Here is a 24354-nt window from a genome sequence, read left to right as displayed (position 1 = left end):
TTTGGAAAATGGATGGATGGATGGATGAATATAATTCTAAAAAAACATACAGTAGGTAGAGGAAAACATGAAACCCTGCCCATTTTTCTCTGAGTCAGCCATAGTTCAGCACCTGGATATCCACATTTAGGTGACGTCATTATTCTGCAGCCACCTGTACACAGTTGCCGTATCTGAGGTGATGTAACAAAGAGGATCCCTCAATAGTTTCACTGCTGAGTTCCGTGACCCAAATCAGAAGCATCCAAAACTCCTTGGCAGTCGCCACATCTGAGCATGAGGGAACAGCCTCCAGCACAAGGACGCAGGTCACTGCACGTATTTATTACTGGCAGATAACGGAGGCAGCACTCGCATATCAGAGTGGGCTACCACACTGCTACAGGGGAACTCAGCTGAAAACACTGAGCACAGTAAGTTATCCTGTGTTCTCTGTCAAACACAAATTTATGGGAGAGGGCTTGCTTCAGCTTAAAAATACCTACTTAGATATTTTTAGGTATAAGGGCCTCCACATCAGTGTTATCGGTTATCGGTTTTATTTCTTGGCTAACCTTTGTGTGTCACTGGTTTTAGAATGTCTCCATGTTCTTGCCTGTCTGTGGCTGCTATTCTTCCTCCTATGCTTGCTTCTGAGTGTCTGTGGGTATTTACCCGAATCAGCAGCTACTCTACGCATTTTACAAGCGAGGGATCGTTTTCTCTTGTCATGCACGCAGCCTAAGCGGTTGTCAGCACCATCCCATTACAGCAGTCTGAACAGCAGTGGAAAGGAAATATTATTACACATACCTCTGAACCAAGATCAACCGAGTTGTAGAATATGCCCCAATGGCATTTCAGGCTGACATGTGAGTGGTATAAATGGTGTTTTGTTACTCTGGAGTTAGTAGTTGCATGTAAAATCGGCTTAAAAGAATATTTGGTTCCCAAGGTTGAATTTCAAGTCTTCAAAGACACCACAGTGAACGGGGGCAGGCAGTCGAGTGTCATGAAGTTACTGGAGTTAGGAGAAGGTGACATTTAGCTATACTTAAAGGCATCCGGATGGAATTTAAGACGGTCCAAAGGAAAACAAAAAAGATTTATCTTCAACTAAATGTGGAATGAGGAATCCAGACTGCATGTGCTTCTAATTATTTGACCTGCTCTGCACAGGTTTTTTTTAACCAAATCCAATGTTAATTTTTTTAAAAAAGCTGTTTATAAACATAATAATTAAAATAAAAATGAATTTTGAAAGTGGACATAATTCTTTATTTCTTCTGAATGTTAAAAACCCTGCTAACAATATGAAAGGTGTGAGACTCTTTTCTATTAATAAAGACCAAAGAATTTGCATTGATCTCATATTAATATACAATAAAAACACACTACGTATTATTAAGCATGTGATGGTGCATTTTAGAAACGTCTATGAAATAACGTATCTGAATCCCACTACTTATAAATGCAGAAAAGCTAAACTGAATTAATGCGAAACACATGTACACTTAATTATCAGAGATGTTCAGTGACTCTTAATCGCAAATGATTATTTTTTAGATGTATGTCTTCACATCTCTGAAATGATTTGAAAGAGAAGATGCAACAATCTGGAAGTGACTCTATTGGTACCACTGACACAGGTTACATGCATTGAGAACACATTGGAATGTTTAAGACTTATCCATGGATAGTATGTCAGCTCCTTAGGCAGAATGTCCTTACAGAAGTGTTACAGAAGTCCCTCTGCCACCTGCCAAGTGCTGGATCTGACCTTGTCCCAGTCGACAAACGTCAACATGCATGCAGAATTAATTCCCAGTGTCTTCTCTTCTGCGGGAGATTTCTGCAACTCAGATAAATGAGACATTAAACTGGGGCAAAATTGGGGAACAGGAAGTATTGTAATGTGACATGTAAAGTCTATTCAGATATTCAGCGCTACATTGAATTGATATTTGGCTTTTACTGTGCTCCATTCAAGTACACCACAGTATTTATACATAATACTCGATTTTTATTTTGAAAACGTTTGAGAATCGGAATGATACTGAAAAATGATCCTCTTAATAACTTAAACCTATCAACTAACATTCTCTTCAATACGTCAGTTACATTATGTCATAGTCCAGATATTTACTTCAGAAAAAATATGTTTCCATTTGAGCTTTAACAAATGTCCGCATGGTCCTCACGTCAAGACGGAGCTGGCATTAGTATGCTGTGATGGAATGCAGTGTGATCCAGTTTCCCGGGGACACTTCAGTGTTTACTTTTCTGCAGCTTTGGTGCTGATCTGAAAAACACATGTAGAAAATGTATGGCGGTACCATGATACGAGCTGCCAGCTGACTACTAAACTGGGAATTGCTCTGCTTGACGGCGTCCTGGGCTTCAAGTAACGTTTAACCAAATTTAGCTGAGGGTTCAAAACTCACACGGTGCACATTTTCATCCGTAACATCAAAGAGTGTAACAAAGTGGTTTTCACAGGATCTCGGGATCTCTGGTGGTACGGGCTTCACATTGTCCAAACCTAGGCCATGGTCCCAGGGAAGCTGGGGAAACCAAACCTGAAATGCCTCAAGGTCCATCTGTTCTGGGAACATTTCAACAAGTCCTCGAGCCTCGACCCTGTTCTGTCATCGTCGCTGATCCCTTAGCTGGCCCCCTGCATATCATAAATGCCTTCTGCCCTTATCTGTCATTTGAATAGCTCCTTTATTAGGTTCTTGCTCCAATGCTAACGTGCAAATTGTTACTGGTCATTCATTGGAATCTCTTTTGCGCCTAGTTGGCTCCTTACCAGCTGCATGCTTGTAATGTAGTATCTGCCTCATCTGTACGTCACTTAGGACAAAAGTGTCTGCTAAACAGGGGCGCCGTAAAGGGGGCGAAGTTAGCACAAGTGACAGGGGCCCTAAAAATAGGCACATAACTGGATTGGTCAGAGTTGAGTTGCCAATTTGATAACCTGTAATTTTGGGGGCCCAAAATCTGTGCTGGAACTCTGCTGCTACATAAATAAATGTCACTATCTAATGAGCTATAAATAAACAAATTAGCATTGCTTAATGAGGTCAGAGGTCAAGAGGCAGCTTATTATAAACAGGCCTGCTTCAGAACAGATCTTTTGCTAATTATTACTGCAGCCTAAATACAGTTTTTCATGTTACTGTAGGTGTCTGAAATAATTGAATAAATTAAATTCTTTTTTTTTTACTTTGCTTCAAATATGATTCAAAGTTAATTATGGTGGTGCATCATTTAATGATATGTGGGTCCCAATTATGCTTAAAAAAGAAAAACAATATGCATAATTCCAGTATTGAATGTGTTGACAAAATTTGACTGAATCCTTAAGGTAAATAGATAGCAGAATTTATGAAGGAAAATACATAGATAAAAAATACTCAAAAGAAGTAGCAAAAATATCCTTCAAAAAATGTAAGGTATTACTGTAACATGACGGAACATATTTTAGCCTAAGACCAACTGTTGTGGTGGCGAGTCATACTGTACATTTCCACACCGTGTTTGTCAAATTCTGCAGGGGTGAGTTTCCAGCAGCCTTCTTAACGCTACGTGGTTCATAAAGTCATATGTTAAAAGATAGATATTCCGAATGACAGCGTTAAGAAGACGTCGGGAAATTCACATAAATATATAAAATAAAAATATATTGTAATCAAGGAAGTCACTGTTGATGCTTGGTAAAGCACCTCAATGCTGACTGTGTTTATAATTTATTTGTACATTTTTCACTTGACCCTATTTTCCCTTCAAGCCCAGACTTAATCCGAGGCTTTAAGGGAACTGCATGTCATAGTATTTTTATCCTTTAAGAGAAAATTTATACTGGATATTGCACTGAAACCAGCATCTCCCGCAACTGCTTATGGAAGGCAGGGCTGTGCTGGGCCTGGGGGGCTACCCCTGTATCCCCCATGGTACAACACAGCAAGCCCTAACTGAGGTATTACGGGGGCTCCGCGGGTATCGCTCATGGCACATTTACATTTACATTTACATTTACAGGATTTGGCAGACGCCCTTAGCCAGAGCGACTTACATAAGTGCTTTGAGACTCTGCAATGAATTTCCGATGCTAGCTCAATAAGGACCCAAGCTATGAATACTATCTCTGAGAACTCCATTGAGTAGTGCAGAATTTTTTTTTTTTTTTTTTTTTTTAAACACACCACACAACACAGCAAACCCTAACTGAGGTTCTACGGGGGCTCAGTGGGTATCGCTCATGGCACAACACAGCAAACCCTAACTGAGGTTCTACGGGGGCTCAGCGGGTATCGCTCATGGCACAACACAGCAAACCCTAACTGAGGTTCTACGGGGGCTCAGCGGGTATCGCTCATGGCACAACACAGCAAACCCTAACTGAGGTTCTACGGGGGCTCAGTGGGTATCGCTGTTTCCTCACACCACCAGCTTCGAGAAGGATCCTTTGCTCTGTGTGAGCAGTTTGCATGTTCTCCTCATGTTGCAGGGTTTTCCTCCACTGGTTTTCAAAGACATGCAGTTAGATTGACTGGTGTCTCTAAATTGCCCATGGAGCATGATTGTGTGTATGTGCCATCTGACTGGCATCCTGCGCTGTTAGAGAAAAGAGTACAGCCCTGGTACAAACAACATTAATGTAGCCCCAATACAAAAATATTCCTTATTGTCCATTTATGTACCTTAAAAGGTACATTTACCTTATAGTTGGGGTATAACTTGCAGACCCGTAAGGGCACTGTCCTAGTAACAAGTAATTGTAGATGAAAAGTGGAAATTAGCACTTTTTTCTGAGTGTGTATCCCAGCCTTGTGCGCTAAGCTGTCCGGGATAGGCTCCAGACACCCTGTGATCCCGACCAGAATAAAGCGATACAATGTACATAGATAGAATTCACAAAACTGCATTTTTTTACGGTATGACACAAGTTCATACAAAGAAAACACAAAGACCAAGCAAACTCCACACAAGCAAGGCCGGGAGTCAAAGTGCCCCACAGGGCAATAGAACAATTACAACAAGCAAGACAGATATAAAGTGATTTATCCAAAAGGGTAGAATCTTAGGTAACTGTAAAACATACAATATTAGTGCAACTGAGTGTCAGTGATAGAGCTATAATCTTAAAAAAATGCATATTTGTATCATATACAAAAACATACTAAAACAGCAATCTGGAGTTACTGTAATAGGCACCATGTTATCAAATGAATGACAAAAAATAACAAAAACTAGTACAGAATAATGTAATACACGTGCAGAAAATCAACAGCTGTATGTATGACTAATATATAAAAATAGAGAACTAGAAAGTACAGTATGACATAAAAAGACATCATTTGCACAAGTAAAGGCTACTAAAAGTACAATTAAATTAAATTTAAGAAACATGCAAAACTGTTTTGTACTCACTTTAGTGTGTCCATATTATTTAAGTCCCTGGTGCGCCTTGACAGAAGCGTTTCCCAGAATACACCTTGGGTTCCGCCTTCCTCTGCTGTCAGCCAATACCAATGGCGGGGCTGTTAAATACTATATACATAAAATAGGCATGGGGCTATTGTTAGGTCAAAATTCATCATGGGAAGTAGACGATGGGTTTTGCAAGGTCCATGACTTTAGTTGTGCAGAAAACTAAAAACAGTAGCCACCGCTGATTTGCTAAGCAGCTACTCAGCTTTCTAATGCATGGAATTCCAAAACCCACAAGCAGCTTCGAGTCACACCAGCTGAAGCTGTGCGTCAGAGCATTGATTTGTCTATTTTTTGTTCAGCAGGAAACTCTTAGGGATTGATCATTGCTGTATTTATGCTATCTTTTGAATGACAACAAATGCTATTACAATTACACTTGATCTTGACATTTAATACTACACTTTATGGTGCTAGTTGCTCAATTGTCATCACACTAAATACATTAGCAAGCAGTTTTATAGGGATCACAAAAAATAAATACTAAGGACTGGTTAGGTTTTTTTAGCAACATGAAACTTCCACCAAGGTGACCCCATCTCAAGCATCTCCATTGGTGCGTAAAGCACTTCGCAACTTATTCATTCATCCCACACCTCAAAAACCACAAGGTTTACCAAAAAAAATGTCTGCTTCAGATTCCTTGGAGGGATATATAGCCTTCATCCAGACCTCAGGAAAATGGTCAACAGAAAAATGACACCTCATGTTGAATTTTTATAAGCTATTTATGCAGTGTGAGATGAGAGTAAGTCTGCAGCCTCTCCCAGGAAGCAGAGGGCATGAGGGAGGACACCCCCCAGATATGTGTCTATTTCCAGGAGGCAGTTACACACCCTGGGGAGTTTTATGCCAATTTGCCAAAGGGCGGAATCTACCCTGGGGTACGAGTCACTGAGGGACTGGCCCTTATACAAATGAAACTGGCAACAAATTAGTCAGTTACACAAAAAACAATCCTGTCATATACAATCATGACAAAATAAATGGCTATCCAACAGTTATTCTATGGGCGCATGTGAGTGGTCAGTTCAACTTTGATTCTTTGAGTCACATATAATAATCAATGTGCCTCGTTTCCCATCATGCCCAGTTTCTGCCCCAAGCTTCTAAGCCTCCCCACTCAGAGGTTTTACCTTGTTCCATGGTTCTCATTTGCAGACTCATCATTGAAAGTGCAGAGCTTGCGGAACCGCCAAGATGATGAGGAAAGCAAGGATGGCAGACGAAACTGCCACGGGGCAGGGTAAGCACGACGTAATCCAGAAACTCTCTCAACAGGGCCGTATCACCGGATCCTCACTGCAAAAAGGGGAATCACAGACAAGCAAAGTAACAAGGCAAATACGTAAAGGATGTCAGGCACTCCATTATGAAAAACCTTGCTATGATGAAAATATATTACATGAGGTTAAGTACTATGTATGGTGGTGTATTTAATTTTTTTCAGCGACAGGCGGTCATTGTTTGGTGATAAATTACTAAAGACGAATCAGTTTGTTTGGACATACACTGTAATATAGGCGATGAAACAAAAAATAAATGGAAGGGCTAATGAGGGGCAGGGCACTGCAAGAGGAAATGCAGTTTGGAAACAAATCAATTCAAAGCCACTTCAGAAAACAGCGGAAAAAAAACACTAATTTCAAAGGCAGTTCAGAAGTTCTGAAAAGCAAAGAACAGCTGGGTAAGGCTTAAGCGAATTGTGAAAAATTCAACCGAAAGAAAATAAGTCAGCCCAATGAGGCTGTCATCATCAAGCAAGTACTGCGGGTGCTATCATGCAGTATAATAGCACAAAAAGACTCTAAATGAATGAATAAAGAGCATTCTGCCCAGGGAAGTATGTGACTGATTACTCAAAGACACAGAGGCGAGTGGCCTTCAAGATGTTGTAACATATTTAAACTGGTTCTAACACCAGACACCAAATGACTGACATGGGCGTTAGTCTTTGGGTGGTCTGTCCATAAATAACACAAGATAGCCCAATACTCACTTGCCTACAGAAGTACTGTAAAATCAATACACAAAAAGTGGTACTCGGAATCCATCCATCCATTTTCCAAACCGCTTATCCTATTGGGTCACGGGGGGTCCGGAGCCTATCCTGGAAGCAATGGGCACGAGGCAGGGAACAACCCAGGATGGGGGGCTAGCCCATCGCAGGGCACACTCACACACCATTTTACTCACACATGCACACCTATGGGCAATTTAGAGACTCCGATTGGCCTCAGCATGTTTTTGGGCCGTGGTGGGAAACCGGAGTACCTGGAGGAAACCCCACGACGACATGGGAAGAACATGCAAACTTCACACACATGTGACCCAGGCGGAGACTCGAACCCGGGTCCCAGAGGTGTGAGGCAACAGTGCTAACCACTGCACCACCATGCCGCCCCCAGTACTTGGAATATGAGAGGTTATAATGATGCCAAAACGAGAAGAGCGAGAAGGGGAGGAGAAGAACACTCATAATATTGCAACAATTAATATATCAAATGGATACAATGAGAGGGGCGGCATGATGGTGCAGTGGTTAGCACTGTTGCCTCACACCTCTGGGACCCGGGTTCGAGTCTCCGCCTGGGTCACATGTGTGTGAAGTTTGCATGTTCTCCCCATGTCGTTGTGGGGTTTCCTTCGGGTACTCCGGTTTCCCCCCACAGTCTAAAAACATGCTGAGGCTAATTGGAGTTGCTAAATTGCCCGTGGGTGAATGGTGTGTGTGTGAGTGTGCCCTGCAATAGGCTGGCCCCCCATCCTGGGTTGTTCCCTGCCTCGTGCCCATTGCTTCTGGAATAAGCTCCAGAGCTGCTGTGAAGGTGGTTTTCCAAGCAGACACACCACACATGCTACCACTTTAGTGGGAGACAGCGGAGGAATCATGTGATCACACCTAGCTAGGGCCTTCAGTACTCTATAAAAAGACACATTTGCCTACGTTTTGCTGCTCCTTTGCCCACATACTAATGCTTTCCGATATACAGTATTGCTCCATGATCTGGCTCAGACTGTTCATGTTCACTTACTTGTTCGGTTTGGGGGTAATTAGGAGTAAGAATCTCTCTCTGTTTTTCCCGTCCCTCATATGCCATGAGAAACCCCGTTGGTGTGGTCTGCCACATCCATCCTTTTGCTGGAATTAACTCTCTCACCTGCTTCCCTCCACGTCCTGTGTGTCCCGCCCTCGTAAACGGCCAGGTTTCGTTAGACTGCCCATCACCGAAGAAGGTAGGTGAGAGATACTCATCATCAAAAGCATGACCCAGAACATTACAGTACCAGAACTCTTCTATTTGATCTCCGTTACTCGAATACATATTAATATCCCTGTCACAGATTGCATGCAGATAATCTTTGTTGTTTTTGGTTTGTATTGAAATATGTTTTTCTTTTTCATATTACTGTGCTGAAGTCAAAGAAAATGACGTCTAAATGACCTTCATGTCGTTGTAAAACTATGATGCCTGTCAATGTGTGTCCACTTAGCCATTCCAGAACCTCCAACAAAATCACCCCAATATTTTAGCAACCATCCAATACACCCACGTATTTTTTACCTCGTATGGCTAATCAATATTTCACCGACTTTTTTTTAGCTAATCAGATTAATTAATTAATTGAGCTGGTGGTGAAATTTAACAAACACATGGATTTGCTAATGTGCTCCAGAGGAGAGTTTTAAAGTGAGGCAGTGTTCTGCTAGCAATCAAGCATGATATGACTTTTGGGAGAACAGAAGTAGTTCTTGTTAGTTTCAATTGAGTGACTCTATATTTCCATTGGTTTCAATGGTAAATTATACAGTTCTATATGTATACTATCTTGTTGGTTCACCTCCTGCAAGATGAAAGGTGAGGGTTAGGTGTAGTGCCATTTGGACAACAAAAGTTATAGGAAAGGACCCAGACGGATTTTGGCAATGGACTCCAGCTTTGGGAATCTTACCTTTAGCAGGGAAGCTTGTGCAGGAGAATGACAAGTATTAGCTAGCTGAGATTTTCAATTTGAGACCAGTCTGCACACGCATTTTCATGTATGTGAGAGATTTTTTACTTTGTGAACAGTCTGTAGTGTTTGTAAATTATGCCAACGCTTTTGATGTAGCTAATTTTAGGTTTATAATGGAAAAATATCGATTTGCTGTAAGATTACTTGTGTGAGCCTGAATGCCAGATGCATGAGAGCTGGCACCTCTGTAGCTGGTGCCAGTACAGTAATGGTCATGGTGAAAAGCCCAGGGCCCCCTGGTGGACACTTGTGGTTAGGGTAGCTGTAAAGCTGAATAAGGAGGCTTCAGGTTAGTGCATTTCCTGCGGGCTTCATGAAAAGCTGGAGTGCCTGGAAGGCTGCCTGATATGGAGGACGAGAGCTGACAGACACAGTGTTTGCATGATGTTGCGCTTCTGGCGTTATATAACCAGGGCCTCCAGGTTTAATGTGGAGCAGGGATGAGAACCTGCACCCCGAAATCTATGGTGGGCTCTCAGAAAAGTGTCGATCGCTCCTTTAAATTTGGGGGGGAGTCTTCCTTTCGTGAAGGAGTTTAAATGGCTTGAGATCTTCTTCACGAGTGATAGTAATAGGGCTGATTAGTTTGGTGGCTGCAGTTTTGAGGGTTACTGTACAGGTCCCGGGTCAGATCCATACCTATCATGATGAGGTGCAGGGCTCACTCTCAGAAACAGGGTCCAGAGGAACCTTGAAATAGAATCGCTCCTTCTGATGGAGAGCAGCCAGTGGAGGAGGTTTGGGGATCTTATAAGGATGCAACTTGGTCAGTTCCCAAGGGAGTCGTTTCAGACATATGCCACTCTGCACACCCTGCACGTCCGCTGACAGCTTGCTGTTATTTTTTTGGGTCAAGTCATACAGTACCAAGCTATGCAAATCGTGCAATACCTAGTCGAAATATAAGGATGTTTTGTATTATAGTCACTATCATTATTATTGTTAATGTGAACTAAACACATTTTGTATTTCATTTATTGAAATTATTATCCATTCAAATCGTTATAGGTATTTATAATAAAGTGGTTCCCTGGGTAATGTTCCAGACTAGTGTTTCCCAGTCCGATCCTTGGGCACCCACAGACGGTCCACATTTTTGCTCACTCCTAGCTCCCGGCAAACGCTGACTGTCTGCGGTCTAAACTCACATCTCCAGGGTCCCTGGTTTACATCCTGCCTCAGCTCTGCATATGAGAAGTTTGCTTATTCATACCATGTTTATGAGGCAGTTCCTGCTATTAGGTGAATCCGTGTCCCTGAATTGCTATTAGTGAGACTGTAACCCCTGAAGGCTCCTGCCTTCCTGCAGAAAAATAAAATTCTTTACATTTACAGTAGGGTTATGATATTTTAACCATTAAGGCAAATCCTTTGCTAACATGTTAAGTGCAATGTAATTTGAATTTACAATACTTACAATTACAGTTTTCAATGTAATTTGAATTTACAATACTTACAATTACAATTTTCAATGTAATTAGAATTTAAATACTTGACAATAAAGCCACAGAAATAGCACGACACACCACCATGCCTTCTAGCCTACAAATATAGAAGTTTCTCATACCTCGTTTATACAATAGCTATTCATCGTACAAACAGAGTTTGACATTATGGAAGATATGAAAGGTGAAACAGAACAGTCAGAATATATACAGTACTGTGCAAAAGTCTTACGCAGCCATAGAAAATGATGTTTAAATGATTTTTTACTTGTTTAACTACAGTATTATACCTGTAACAATGTGTTAGTTTAGCCATTTCAAAGCCTCTGTAAAAACCACTCCAGTGTTTTCAGCGACCATCCAACGCACCCATATGTTTGTTGACTTGACCATTAGCATACCTCATATAGCTAATCAATATCTCATTGAATTTTTTTAAACTAATTAAGGGCTGTTCATCTCGCCGTCCAACTAGGCATCAGTAACTTTTTGGAGAACAGAAGAAATTATTGCTAGTTTTTATTGTATTACTCTTAATTTCCACATATTCTAATGCTAAACTGTGTTATTTACTCTGGTTCACTTACTACCCAGAAAAATAACTTTGTCATCAGGCATCAAAAGGACATCAATAGTCCCCGGGGTGATGTTCACTCAATACATGGAAGAACATCTGGAGGGGAAGAGTACACCTGACTTCAGCTGTAAACCCATCCCTTTAATCGTCCAGGAAGGTATGCCCCCCACCCCTGGTACCACGTCCTTGCGAATGATACACCTACCACTTGATTGGAGAGTATTTTTGACTCATCCAGTGTTACATTTTAAGATGTCATATGCAACCATAAAATATTATTCCAGAAAATATTATTCCAACTAAATAAAGGGAAATATGTTTAAAACTAGTTTTAAAATTGTTAAAATGTCATCTGGGAACTTCCGAGTGCCACTTACAAACATCATTAAAAGTGAACTAGAGCACAAAATTCAGCACGAAAGTTATTCCAATCCCTACAATAAGCAGCTAATTGTCTATGACCTTATTGAGTTAATCACACCAATGGCTACAGAGAGTGTGCATAACCGTAAGGCCATCCTCAGAGCAGAACCACATTTCAGTAAATCAGTTGCCTAATTAATACAAACAAAATGCATGGCCCTTTGCCTTGGTGTGCTTTTGAAACGTGGGTTTGTTTAGTAAACAATGCCCATTAAGTTAACAGACTTAAAAACAGTTCAAGGTGACAGAAAACAAAACACAGGGAAAATAAATGCTATCTTATTATTTGTAATCATAAATGGTATCAAAAAGGCTTTAAGAGCAGTCACCAGTGAATGCACAAACATTCACCCGTATCTCACCTCAAAAGCACGGTACCAGGTAATATCCTGAGTAAGATAAGGATGTGACTGATATTTACACCCCGGTGAAGTGATTTACTAACCTTAACAGAACAGGTGATCACTGTCGTAAACCAAGGAGCGTGGAGAGACCTCGCATATCGCCAGGGATCGCTTTTCCGACAGGATATTAAATGAAGCACATAATTTATAATTATGACAGCTAACCCCGACCAGGACACGCGGTTAGAATATGGATGGATGTATCGGAGGATGGATGGATTGACATGTGCCTGTGTTCAGCCATCGTGCCATATTTGGGCTTGGAGAAAGATGAGGAACCTCATGGCGAGTCAAAAGAGCTCCACAGACAGACCAGCGGCATGAAATAGCTCTGATTAAAAGGACCTTTCAAATATTTTTAAAGCCAGTATTCTTATGAACCTATTTTAATTACTCATATCACTACATTCACTTTCTGCTGAATTAGGATGTCATATGTCATGTCGTCGGACTGCTAATCGCATGCAAACACACAAAAAAGTCACAAATACACAAATGGATTTTCATTAAGAAATGACTTGTTACTCACATTAATACAGACAATGAATCTAAAGGCAGTGAAAAACATTTTCACACAAATTAGTATCAGGTGTTGTTTTCTTAATCATGTATTGACAACCAGGCTACATTTGTTATCCTAAAAAAGAGGTAAACTGGATGCCTACAAAACAGTTGTGATTGCCAGTAGGTGGGCTGTTGACGGTACTACGACAATACAAAGGGGGAAAAAAAGATGTATCTAAATCAAACAAAGTAAAATAGAAGAACCTTGGAACTTGATCAACTCCGACATCGGATGGGTTGGTTGATTTTTTTTCAGCTTCTACTAGACCGACATCTCCTGCTAAAACTTATACGGATCGAGACGCGTGATCCTACAGTATATATTTCTGGGCATAAAAGAAAGTGAAGTATTTATGTTTTCATGGACAAAATATAACTGGAGTTTGTCTCCCGGTAGACAAAATGCAACAAGGCATTACTTGATTTCGTTATTAAATAATGCGTTTTACGGCATACAATGTATTCTCTGCACGAAAACGAGCGCTTGACACATGGCGCCCCAAGAGCAGCAAAAATTTCATTGCAGGACATTCCAACGTGAGAATAAAACGCGATTAGCTAAATTCTATGTGTATCCGAAGTACCTGCGAGACGCTTACGAATTTATAGTAAGTCTTAAGCATATTTAGCATATTTAACCTGATCCCACAAGATGAATAACTTACAGTATGCGCACAAGATAAAAAATAAAATCACCTTATGGAACTTCAGGGCTTCCGTATTACAGTACAGTGTATATACAGTAATCATGGCTGCTAAGAAAGTGAGCAGTGATAGCAGCAAACCAAAGAGCAAAGCAGTGAGAGTAACTGTAGAAATTAAAAAGGAAATTATAACGAGAATTTAAGGCGTGTGTCTGCTCTCGCTTCGGAATGTGGGATTGTTATTTATGTTTATTGCTTTTGTATGTATGCTTTTTATGTGTATATTAGTTTTATATTGATCTTTAATGTTTTTTATCATTAGTTAGGTAGATCAAATACTATGATCAAATACTATAGGTAATCATTTAGGGGTCTGGACCGGATTAAATTCATTTACATTATTTTTTATGGGGCAATTAGACTTGGATGTTGACCAAATCGCAACTCTACAAGCCTTCAGGAAAAAATTAAGTTTATGTTCCAAGGTAGAACTGTAATTATTTAAACTATATTCCAAAGTGTTTTTAAAACTGTACCAAGTGCTATGAAAAAAGTGCTGTTTAAACATTGAAAAAATACAAATAAATTTTGGAAATTGATGTAATTCTTAGTTATTTGTTGAAATCGTTTAAAACCATCCATCCGTCCATTTTCCAGACTGCTTATCCTACTGGGTAGTGGGGGGCCTGGAGCCTATCCTGGAAACTATGGGCATGAGGCAGGGAACAACCCAGGACGGGGGGCCAGCCTATCACAGGGCACACTCATTTAATCACGCAGGCAATTTAGTAACTCCAATTAGCCTCAGCATGTCTTTGTACTGTGGGGGTAAACCGGAGTACCCGGAAGAAACCCCACGACGACATGGAGAGAACATGCAAACTCCACACACATATAACCCAGGCAGAGACTCAAACCCAGGTCCCTCTGGGGTGAGACAACAGTGCTAACCATTGCACCACCATGTCACTTGTTTAAAACCCTGCTAAGAATATCAAAGGTGAAAGGCTGCTATCCATTAATATGCCCAAATGAATTTGCATTGAGTTAATTTTAATATCCATCCATTAATTTTCCAGACCGCTTATCCTACTGGGTCGGGGTTAATTTTTATATATAATAATACAAATATGTATCACTTTGCACATTATGATGCACTCAATCTTTCGAGATCTCTATAAAATGCATTATTAATGTATCTCATTCCTATGGTTTATAAATGCAACAGAACTATTTTTTTAACAAACACTTGAAAAATAAACATATACAGTTAAATATACTCTGAACAGCAAATTCCACTATCTGGGACTGTTTGCTTACTAAAAATGGTGAAAGTTATTCACCGGAAATCTGACTGTATCTGAACTTTATTATTAGAGCCGTCATAATAAAACGTTTGGAAGCTTATAACCTCACAATAGAGCTACGTTTTTGTTTCTTGGCATCACGTTTAAGGGGCATGATACTGGTATATTTCAAGAACACATTAACTTAAACCTTCACGCGAAGTGTAACGAAATACTCTTCTCCTGTTTATTTACTCTGCTTCAGCTGATAAAGATGCGAGTTCTGGAAAGAAGACTCCTAGGGAAGGCAAATGGTTTGCTGGGAGCGGAATGGACTTAGAGAAAATCCCAAATGAAGAGCAAGAAAAACTGATAAGGGACATGGAAGGGATGAAGGATATGGCTCAGAAGGCCCAATCGGAATGGGAGGAAGGATTCGGTCCTAGTCCGGGTGGGGCTTTAATGAGTGGTAAAGTCGGTGGGATTATTGTCGCAGCAGGTGGTGCTGGTGGAGTCAAAGGGGGGAAAGGAGGTAAAGGTGGAGGTACTGGTGGAGCTGGAAAGGCTGGTGGAAAGGGTGGAGGGGCTGCTGGAGCAGGTGGGGCTAGTGGTGCTGGTGGAGCAGGTGGTGCTGGTGGAGCAGGTGGGGCTGGTGGAGCCGGTGATGCTGGTGGGGCTGGTGGAGCAGGTGGGGCTGGTGGAGCCGGTGATGCTAGTGGAGCAGGTGGGGCTGGTGATGCTGGTGGAGCAGGTGGGGCTGGTGGAGCCGGTGATGCTGGTGGAGCAGGTGGGGCTGGAGGAGGCGATGGGGGTGATGCAGGAAAGGACACTCCTGGAGAGGGAACTGGTGGACAGGGCTCGGGAGAAGGTGGGGCTGGAGATGATGCTGCAGGTGACCAAGAAAAGAAGAAAAGCAAAGAACCAGAGAAACCTGCAGGTAAGATGACGGCTTTAGAGAGTCTTTAAGTTCTTCACATTACTAGAGGCTGCATTCCTCATACTCCTAGAATTTCCATGTTATTATGCCAATGTAAACTCCGGCACTGGCCTCTAAGATTCATCTTATTCCCAAATAACTGGCATAGGAACGATTTCCAATGTAGGAGGGATAGATGACAATAGTAATATTTTCAAAGGTAAACTGCAACTCAAATGAACATACATGGAGGCAGAAATTTCTATCTCACGCTAAAGACGACGGAGCAGAATAAAGTGAGAGAATATCGTGTGGATCAAGGTGTTTCGCTGTCACAGCTGTACTTAGACACAGACGCACAGCGAGTACATCCACACATATGGCTCCAAATGGCTCTGAATACTAAATTCTTCTTTGATATTTGTGCTTCATTCATCTATAAATGGCAGTTGGTTCACAGAATACAAAAATGCAACATGAAAATGCCACGTAAAAAATTATACATTTTATATAATCTGGGTCGGTAATTCAAGTTGAATGTACTAACAAATTGGAAACATTTACGGGGTTGTTACTAACAGTGGTGACGTCCCCCACAGAACCTGAACTGCATATCACCACTGGCCTGGAGGACGTGCGAGCCGTCCTGGGAGAATCAGCAAAAATGGTCTGCAAAGTGAACCTTGAGGCCTGCAAAGGAGTCTGGTACAAAGACGGAAAAGAGGTAAGGGGTCAGGGAATCCAGTAGATTCTCTGTATAGTTTGAACAAAGCTTAAGTGCTACATTTCCCATGTCTCTGTGCTCCTGGCCAGATCACTTCCTCAGCGGGGGTGACCATTTCTAAGGACGGCACTTCCCACGTGCTGAAAATCCAGAAGGTCACAGAAGAATTGGGTGGAAAGTATCGCTTTGAGGCTGAAGGGCGGAAAACGGAGGCCACGCTTATTGTGGAAGGTCTGAAAAAGTTTTTGGAAAAGTTTTCACATTTATCCTTAAAAAGTTTTGTTTCAAAAATGTAATATGACTTTGATACAAATATTGAAATTATTTAGCTAGTTTGCAATAAAAAGGAATGTAGGTTAACACAGTATCTTCAGAAGAAGGTGATAGATCCTGGAGGCCTCAATCCTGTTGTACTAGGGGGTCAAGAGTCTTAGCATACATGGTTATAAACCTTACACCAGCTTAGCCTTTTCCTCCTTGTGGTTTAGACCCACCCAAGTTTGACATGAAAGAACTGGCTACGTTCACCACGCCGGTCACAGTGAAAAGCGGCCAACATGCCACATTCAAGGTCCCTTTCACGGGCCGTGAGCCATTTAAAATTAAGTGGTACAAGGAGGGAGAAGAGCTGAGCAATGACATCAACGTCAAGATCGAGACGGCACCTGGGCACTCCCGGCTGCTCCTCAGCAAACTGCACCGTAAAGACACTGGGGAAATCAAGATAAAGGTCAAGAACGACTGTGGTGCCGTAGAAGCCTATAGCAAGCTCACTGTCCTTGGTAAGCAGGAATGCTTCCTCCTGAGCATACACAAGCATACAAAAACACACCACACCAACAATGGAGCAGGTTGTTTAACTAGTTTTCTTCATTCTTCCAGTATATTTTTTGTGTTATATAACAACCACATAACTAATAATATTCCTAAAGTAATTTTCATAACACTTTACTTAAAGCTCTCATCTATAATACAATATAGATTTCTGCATAATGCATTATAATGCCCGGTATATGGTATAAAGAGGGCATTATAGAAGAGTGCTTCATAAAGCATTCATAATGCGTGATGAGTATGGCCATAATGGGATATGCCTTTTTATAAATATGTGTAGATATGTTTATGATGCTTAATGAATGCATTATAATGTGTTATGAACGTGTTCATAATTTCTTATAGACATGGCATTCATAGAAAGTATTACTGTAATTTCTTCAAACAGGGCAGTGATACATACAGTACACCACACCCTATTTTGCAGATATATAGTGATATATACACCAAACCTGGCCTCTGTTGCAGATAAGCCTACTCAACCTCAAGGACCCCTGGAGGTTATCGAAAGTTCTGCCAAATGCATTGAAATCAAGTGGAGACCCCCAAAGGACGATGGCGGCTCTCCAATTATCAATTACAACATGGAGCGGCAGCAGTTGGGACGCAACACCTGGAAGAAAATTGGAAACGTCCCGGCCAACCCCCCAGTGTACAAGGACAATGATGTGGACCATGGCAGGAAATACTGCTACCGCATCAGGGCGATATCATCGGAGGGTACCAGTGACGATTATGAGACAGAGGATGTCCAGGCAGGCACCAAGGGTGAGTTAAATTCATGGAAGCAGGCAAGCTATAGAAAGCAACTAAATATGTAAGAATAATTCTAAATATATGTGTATTTTAGCATATCCTGGTTCACCTGTAACACCCAAGGTGGTCAGCGCTTTTAAGGACTGCATCAATCTGACCTGGGCTCCCCCTTCCAACACTGGTGGAAGCACCATTCTGGGTTACAACCTGGAGAAACGCAAGAAGGGCAGCAACCTGTGGATCCAGGTTAACCCCGAAGGAGAGCCGATTCAAGGTGTGACTTTCACTTGACTGACTTGACACAGTTACTACTTGGCTTTCGTTGGTATTACGTGGCATTGTTTTCTTATGAACGTCACTGTAAGCAGAGAAACGCATGAGTAGTTAAGATGCTGCCCTCTTGTACTATTCTTACCTGAAATCATGTAGGAGCTACTGCTCTGTAGAACTTGGCAGACACAGCCATCACAGAGAGACGAGGCAGCTTTGCTCAAATGGGGGCGCTCTTTCATTCTGAGCCCTTAAACGGACCGAACACAACCATCAAGAACTGACTCACCTACACCCCAGTGTGCTGGCTCTCCCCACTGTTCCAACAACACACTATGGGAACACACACATGCTACATACAACACATACTACTAAACACTACACAAGACAATAACAACACAATATGCACTAATTATACACAACTATTTACATTATTTACATGGCTGGCACCGGCCCAGCATGCTGCACTGGCTGATGGGTACCCCTAGTGCTAAAATATGTTTATTCCGATCTATGTAATACCGAGTAGTGATGATGATGTCAGGCTTGGGCAGGTCATGTGACAAATACCATATGCTTATTTGTTTCACCAATGCCCTGCTCTTTATCAGTACTCCTTTATTTTCTCCCACCCCCAATACATGCACCCAAAACCTGCAGCCATTTTTTGTCACACGCCAACCTGTTTGGTTTTCTTGCCCAAGTTTGTTTACCTGTTTTTGTTTTCTTGCCAAAATATGTCTGAATTGGGTTCCCATCCCCCTTAGGCTATATCACTAGTAACCTTGTTCATTCTACTGCCTAGAGAAGCTACTCATACATAAACATATATATAGTGCTAATTGTGGTTAATGTCCCTCTTTGACAGATGGTGGTAACAGGCTAAGCATGTAATCTATTAATATTTTAATTTTACACAGGAAATGTATACATTCACAAGTTTGAAAGAAAGATTAGACATAGCATTGCGTTTATGAGTAGTTTTTAATTTAATCTGAGTACAGATATGCGGTGTGAATTCTCATTAGTGCAGTAAGCTATGTGAAGTTAAATTAAAATGATGGCTTTCGCGTGACCATGTTTCCTGTCCCTTTTTACCCTCAGCAAGAAAGTACGCGGTGACAGACGTAGTTGTAGGGATTGCGTATGAATTCCGGGTATCAGCAGTCAATGTTTCCGGGTCGGGTGAACCAAGTACCCCAACTGAGTGGGTGATTGCAAGAGACCCCAAAAGTAAGTCACACAGCGATGAAAACGGAACGACTGTATTTACACACTGCATAATAAATTTGAAAAATGTTTTGTGATGAATTCAAGAAATTGAATGGATGGAACTATGACAATATTTTGTGACGCTTTACATTAAGTGCACCTTCATAATGCATTCATAAAACATTCACTGGAGCTTCATAATGCATTCATAAACAGCATGCAAGTACATCTTAACATCCTTTAACAGCTTTAATATGTGTTAATAGCAAACATTACATGATTATACAATTGTAATGTTTGTTATTATTATATCCATCCATCCCATCCATTTTCCAAACCGCTTATCCTATTGGGTCGCGGGGGGTCCGGAGCCTATCCCGGAATCAATGGGCACGAGGCAGGGAACAACCCAGGATGGGGGGCCAGCCCATCGCAGGGCACACTCACACACCATTCACTCACACATGCACACCTATGGGCAATTCAGCAACTCCAATTAGCCTCAGCATGTTTTTGGACTGTGGGGGGAAACCGGAGTACCCGGAGGAAACCCCACGACGACACGGGGAGAACATGCAAACTCCGCACACATGTGACCCAGGCGGAGACTCGAACCCGGGTCCCAGAGGTGTGAGGCGACAGTGCTAACCACTGCACCACCATGCCGCCCCATGTTATTATTATATAATGTTTGTTATTCATGTATACTGTATTAGAGCTGCTAAGGGATGTTAGGATGTTAAGGTATACATACATGATGTTTATGAATGTTTTATGAATACATAATGAATATATTATGAAGGTGTACTGAACAATTTATGAATGCAATATAAAAGCATTATGAAGGTGCAGTTAATGTAAAGCGTTACCCAATAATAAAAGAGTTTAGTACAGCGAGACCTTATATCAAGCACTCATTCTGTGACGAAACAGTCTTTAACACTGCAATGTTTGTCCAGAGCCCCCAGGGAAAGTTGTTGACCTGAAGGTGATCGACTCGACATACAACAGTCTGTCCCTTGCTTGGAATAAACCCAAGGTGGAACCCGGGATGAATGATGAGGCCAAGGGATACTTTGTGGAGATCAGGCCCGCGGAGAGCATGGAGTGGGCTCGCTGTAACACCAATCCCATCACCGCAGTCACGTTCACCGTGAAAGGCATGAAGTCCATGGCCATGTACTGGGTGAGGGTGATCGCCACCAACGAAGGGGGGTTGGGTGAGCCCCAAGAACTGAACAACTACATCCTGGCCATGCCCCCACCTGGTGAGTGAAATGTGTACATGGTAACATTGTTTAATGTATGAATAACAGTATTATATCACGTCATAAATAATTTAAATAGATTCTGCAAATTTCAATATAATCTGCACTTTGCAGAGAGACGAGGTTGCAATCATTTCACACGTCCCTTTTCCGGAGAAGATGCATAGATGGAAGACAGAAACCAGGGTTGCCCACTGTCCGCCTCTAGCTGATAATGGGGGTGGCAGAAGTGGCATACAGTGTTATTTTGTTTTTAAACAAAATAATACATTTTGTTAATGAACTCCGCAGAGGCGACAGTCCATATGCAAAAGATGCTACAAGGGAAAAACACGTCTAACTAGGCGAGGCAGCAGTCTCTCCCTGATTTATATAATGCCGTGTTTCCGCAATCCGGTCCTCAAAGACATTCCATGGTTTTGCTTCTTCCTGGCTCCCAGTAGGGAAGGAAAACATGGACTGTCTGGGAGTCCCCAGGGACCGGGCTGGGAAACACTGACATAAGGAGTTTACAGATCATCACGTGCATGATGACAGATATAGGAAAGATGACAGTGATGTCATTTAGTGGTTATTACGTTCCATGTTTCTGCTTATCTGTCTGCCCCCCTCACAAGAGTTCATTCATATTTCGTTCCCATAAAAGAGAAGTAGACCAGGCTAAATGACAAACAGAGGTTTTGCTACAGCTGAAGCAAAATGAATATCAAAGTCCACATGTAAAATGGATTTTAATTAATCTCATGCATATTTCACTGACAATGTTGTAAATTAAATGGGAATGTTCTACAGTATTGATTTGGGATTTATATCGAGGTACTGAAGCTGGTATCACAGTTAAAATTTTTCATATTTATCCAATTTTAGTGCATTGTAGATTTAGTCTGGTTGTACCATTACTGCTTTAATAAGAGCCAGTACCATTGTCAGGTATCATTTTAGCTGGAGCATGAGCTTTTCAATGGGGTTAATTAAAATATGCCAAATCCAAATGGATGCATCCCAAACTGAAAAATCTGTTTCCCAGTGAGGCCACGATTCATAGATTCCAAACTGAAAAGCTTCTGGATTGTCCGAGCTGGGAATTCTGCACGGATCAACATTAATTTTGAGGTAAGAGTTTACCTCAGATATCTAAACCAATATCTAGATGTAGATCAGCATATATTCACTGTAGGTGTGCCATTCCACCGTAGGCCACACACTCATACTCTTCATATTTAAGCTAAATCCACCTATTTTCCGTAACCTCATACCCAATACACGGCCATGATGACTTAAGTTGTATATTTTAAGCTGAAGAGTGAATGAAACCTTCATCAAAGTTTTAAAACTTTAAAAATGATATAATGCCACTATATTCACTTTGTTTTTGAATTTTCTCTTTTGCCATTGGTTATCGCTCCTCGCTTGTGGTTGGATGTGCTCTTCAGGCCTCTCCATGGCCGGAAATAACTTGGCTGAAGGATGGCTTTCCCATTCCCAAACGGGTGACGGTGACCAACGCAGAGGGGGCGTCCCAGCTCCTCATTCCCTCCTCAGAGCGCTCCGACTCTGGAGTGTACGCCATCATAGTCAAGAATCTGGTCGGCCAGGAAACCTTCAGCGTAGAGATCAGAGTTACAGGTAATACCAACACCTTGTGCTACCTTTGAGTCATAAAAAATGCAAAGTATTCCTGAGAGCTTTTCTCTGATTCGGCTGAGATTTGAAGTCAGTTCGGCTGCTCAATGATTTCAAAATGACCAAATGATGACTTTTGTATTTGATCATAAACATCCATCCATGCATCTATCCATCCATCCATCATCTATAGCTTCATCATCCAACAAAGGGCTGCACTGATGCAGGAATCTATCCCAGGAACCACAGGGCATGATGCAAGGGACAGCCTGGACAGGATGCCAGTCCATACCAGGGCACAAACTCAAGCACACAATCACAGACTAGGTAGAAACACATTTCACCTCTTTTGGGTGAAGCCATTGCAAACACAGGGAAACTATGCAAACTCCATGCACACAAAGAGACGGCTGGAATTCAAACCTCATCTCTGCTGATATGAGACCCCACTTCTACATCCACAGACACTGTGCTGCCCTCATAATTTTTCAACATTGCTGCGTCTATACTGTATGTATTTTCAGATGAACCAAAGCCACCTGGTCCTGTGGAACTAGAAGAAAATGTCCCCAGCACGGTGACCTTGTCCTGGGAACCCTCTCCAGATGAGAAGCGCGATGACCGGCTGCACTACGTGGTGAACCAACGAGACTCCATCAAGCGGACCTGGCACACAGTGGGCGACCGCATATTCAACAACAAGTTCACCGCCTGCAACATTCTGCCCGGGAGAGAGTACCACTTCCGTGTATACGCCAAGAACGACATGGGGATGTCCGACCCTGTCGAATCAGTAGCTTGGGAGATCTTCCGGAAGAAAGGTGCATGAACGAGTCTACTTTCTTAAGAAGAACTGTCCATTCCAAGACACTCTGAATCACCTTGTGAAACACATTTAGAAGTAGAACTGTTGAAAAGTTCAAATTTTTTTATTGGACAATACTGTCCAATAAATTTTATGTAAAAAATACACAAAGTATAAAAATACATTAGAACTGGAGCTAAATATTCCTTCTTATGTTTTCCTTCATTCCCCCAGAAAAGTTTACAATTAATATCCCAGAGTCTAAGCAATGTAACTTAGAGAAGGCGCCCAAATTCCTGGTTCCGCTGAAGATGCACTCGGCTCCCCAAGGCTACGAGTGCTACATGAGCTGCGCGGTGAAGGGTAACCCGGAGCCTCGGGTCATCTGGTACCGTGACAACGTGAGCATCAACAGCAACGCCAACTATTACATCACCAACACCTGCGGCGTCTGCTCCATGCTGATCATCAGGGTCGAGGCCAAGGACACTGGCGAGTACAAGATCATCGCAGATAATAAACTGGGCAGGGCCGAGAGCTCCACCATCCTCAATGTTAGAGGTACGGTTGGTGACCTTGTTTTAAAAATCTCGTGACACAACCGCAACTCAGAAGTCTAGATTTTTTATTCGGAGAATGGAAAACTGTTTGCTAACGGTAATTACTTTTTTTACAGAATGAAGCAGGGGAAGGTCAGGCTGATGAAGCAATCACATGACATTGGTCTTACCTTCTAGAATTCCTCTCATGTTTTATTAAAATTTACTTTAAAATTGCTAATGTGTGCTTATAAATGTGAACTAATTTACTTTTAGGTGTCCACTAAAATGCCTGTTGACCAGTGTCTAATTTCAGCATGTCTTCTCTGTGAAACAGTGCGAAGCCTCTATTCACTAAACTTTCAATTAGAAAATTCTGCCTATTGTACTATTGCTGAGGCATTAGCACTAGGTGTGAAAGGTGGTAGCATCCTGATATTCTCAGTGTCAAAAACAGCTCACACAGGCCCAACGACAGTGTGCAACAAAAATGGACATAATCAAAAATTTTTTAATGCATTAAAAACATTATACTACCTAGAATCATTTATGCTATAACTAATGACATGCAT

The 24354-nt window shown here is 41.7% G+C and overlaps 1 protein-coding gene and 1 long non-coding RNA gene across 9 annotated transcripts; one reads left to right on the top strand and one right to left on the bottom strand.

Moving 5' to 3' along the window:
• The first annotated feature begins 242 nt into the window (after positions 1–242).
• LOC125747265 (immunoglobulin-like and fibronectin type III domain-containing protein 1) lies at positions 243–24354 on the top strand. Of its 8 annotated transcripts, none has more exons than XM_049022264.1 (18): positions 245–413; positions 6637–6721; positions 8683–8712; positions 11552–11671; positions 15101–15460; positions 15587–15772; positions 16351–16475; positions 16565–16706; positions 16964–17257; positions 17778–18077; positions 18160–18339; positions 19440–19568; positions 20507–20815; positions 21843–21928; positions 22249–22441; positions 22963–23259; positions 23478–23804; positions 23920–24354. In XM_049022264.1, the coding sequence occupies exons 2-18, from the start codon at positions 6676–6678 to the stop codon at positions 23922–23924; spliced, it is 3129 nt and encodes a 1042-aa protein (XP_048878221.1). In that variant the 5' UTR covers positions 245–413; positions 6637–6675; the 3' UTR covers positions 23925–24354. The 8 variants fall into 8 exon arrangements, 7 of the variants coding, with proteins under 7 accessions (XP_048878222.1, XP_048878221.1, XP_048878217.1 ...); XM_049022260.1 differs by having other exon boundaries at positions 15524–15772; XM_049022262.1 differs by having other exon boundaries at positions 15101–15469; positions 15560–15772.
• On the bottom strand, positions 1259–5652 carry LOC125747289 (uncharacterized). Its single transcript, XR_007399279.1, has 3 exons — positions 5416–5652; positions 2126–2281; positions 1259–1831 (listed from the first exon to the last, which is right to left on the bottom strand). It is a non-coding gene; the product is annotated as an uncharacterized LOC125747289 (long non-coding RNA).

Source organism: Brienomyrus brachyistius, chromosome 8, assembly GCF_023856365.1.
Source record: "Brienomyrus brachyistius isolate T26 chromosome 8, BBRACH_0.4, whole genome shotgun sequence".
In the NCBI taxonomy this organism is placed as follows: Eukaryota; Metazoa; Chordata; class Actinopteri; order Osteoglossiformes; family Mormyridae; genus Brienomyrus; species Brienomyrus brachyistius.
This window is presented reverse-complemented; position numbering and strand designations above follow the sequence as displayed.

Bases quoted from the DNA above. Each gene is read 5' to 3' on its own strand.
- LOC125747265 (XM_049022258.1), top strand. From the start codon at position 6,676: ATGATGAGGAAAGCAAGGATGGCAGACGAAACTGCCACGGGGCAGG. The intron at 16,707-16,963 runs GTCTGAAAAAGT...CTTGTGGTTTAG, and splicing joins GGCCACGCTTATTGTGGAAG to ACCCACCCAAGTTTGACATG. The intron at 18,340-19,439 runs GTGTGACTTTCA...TTTTACCCTCAG, and splicing joins CGAAGGAGAGCCGATTCAAG to CAAGAAAGTACGCGGTGACA.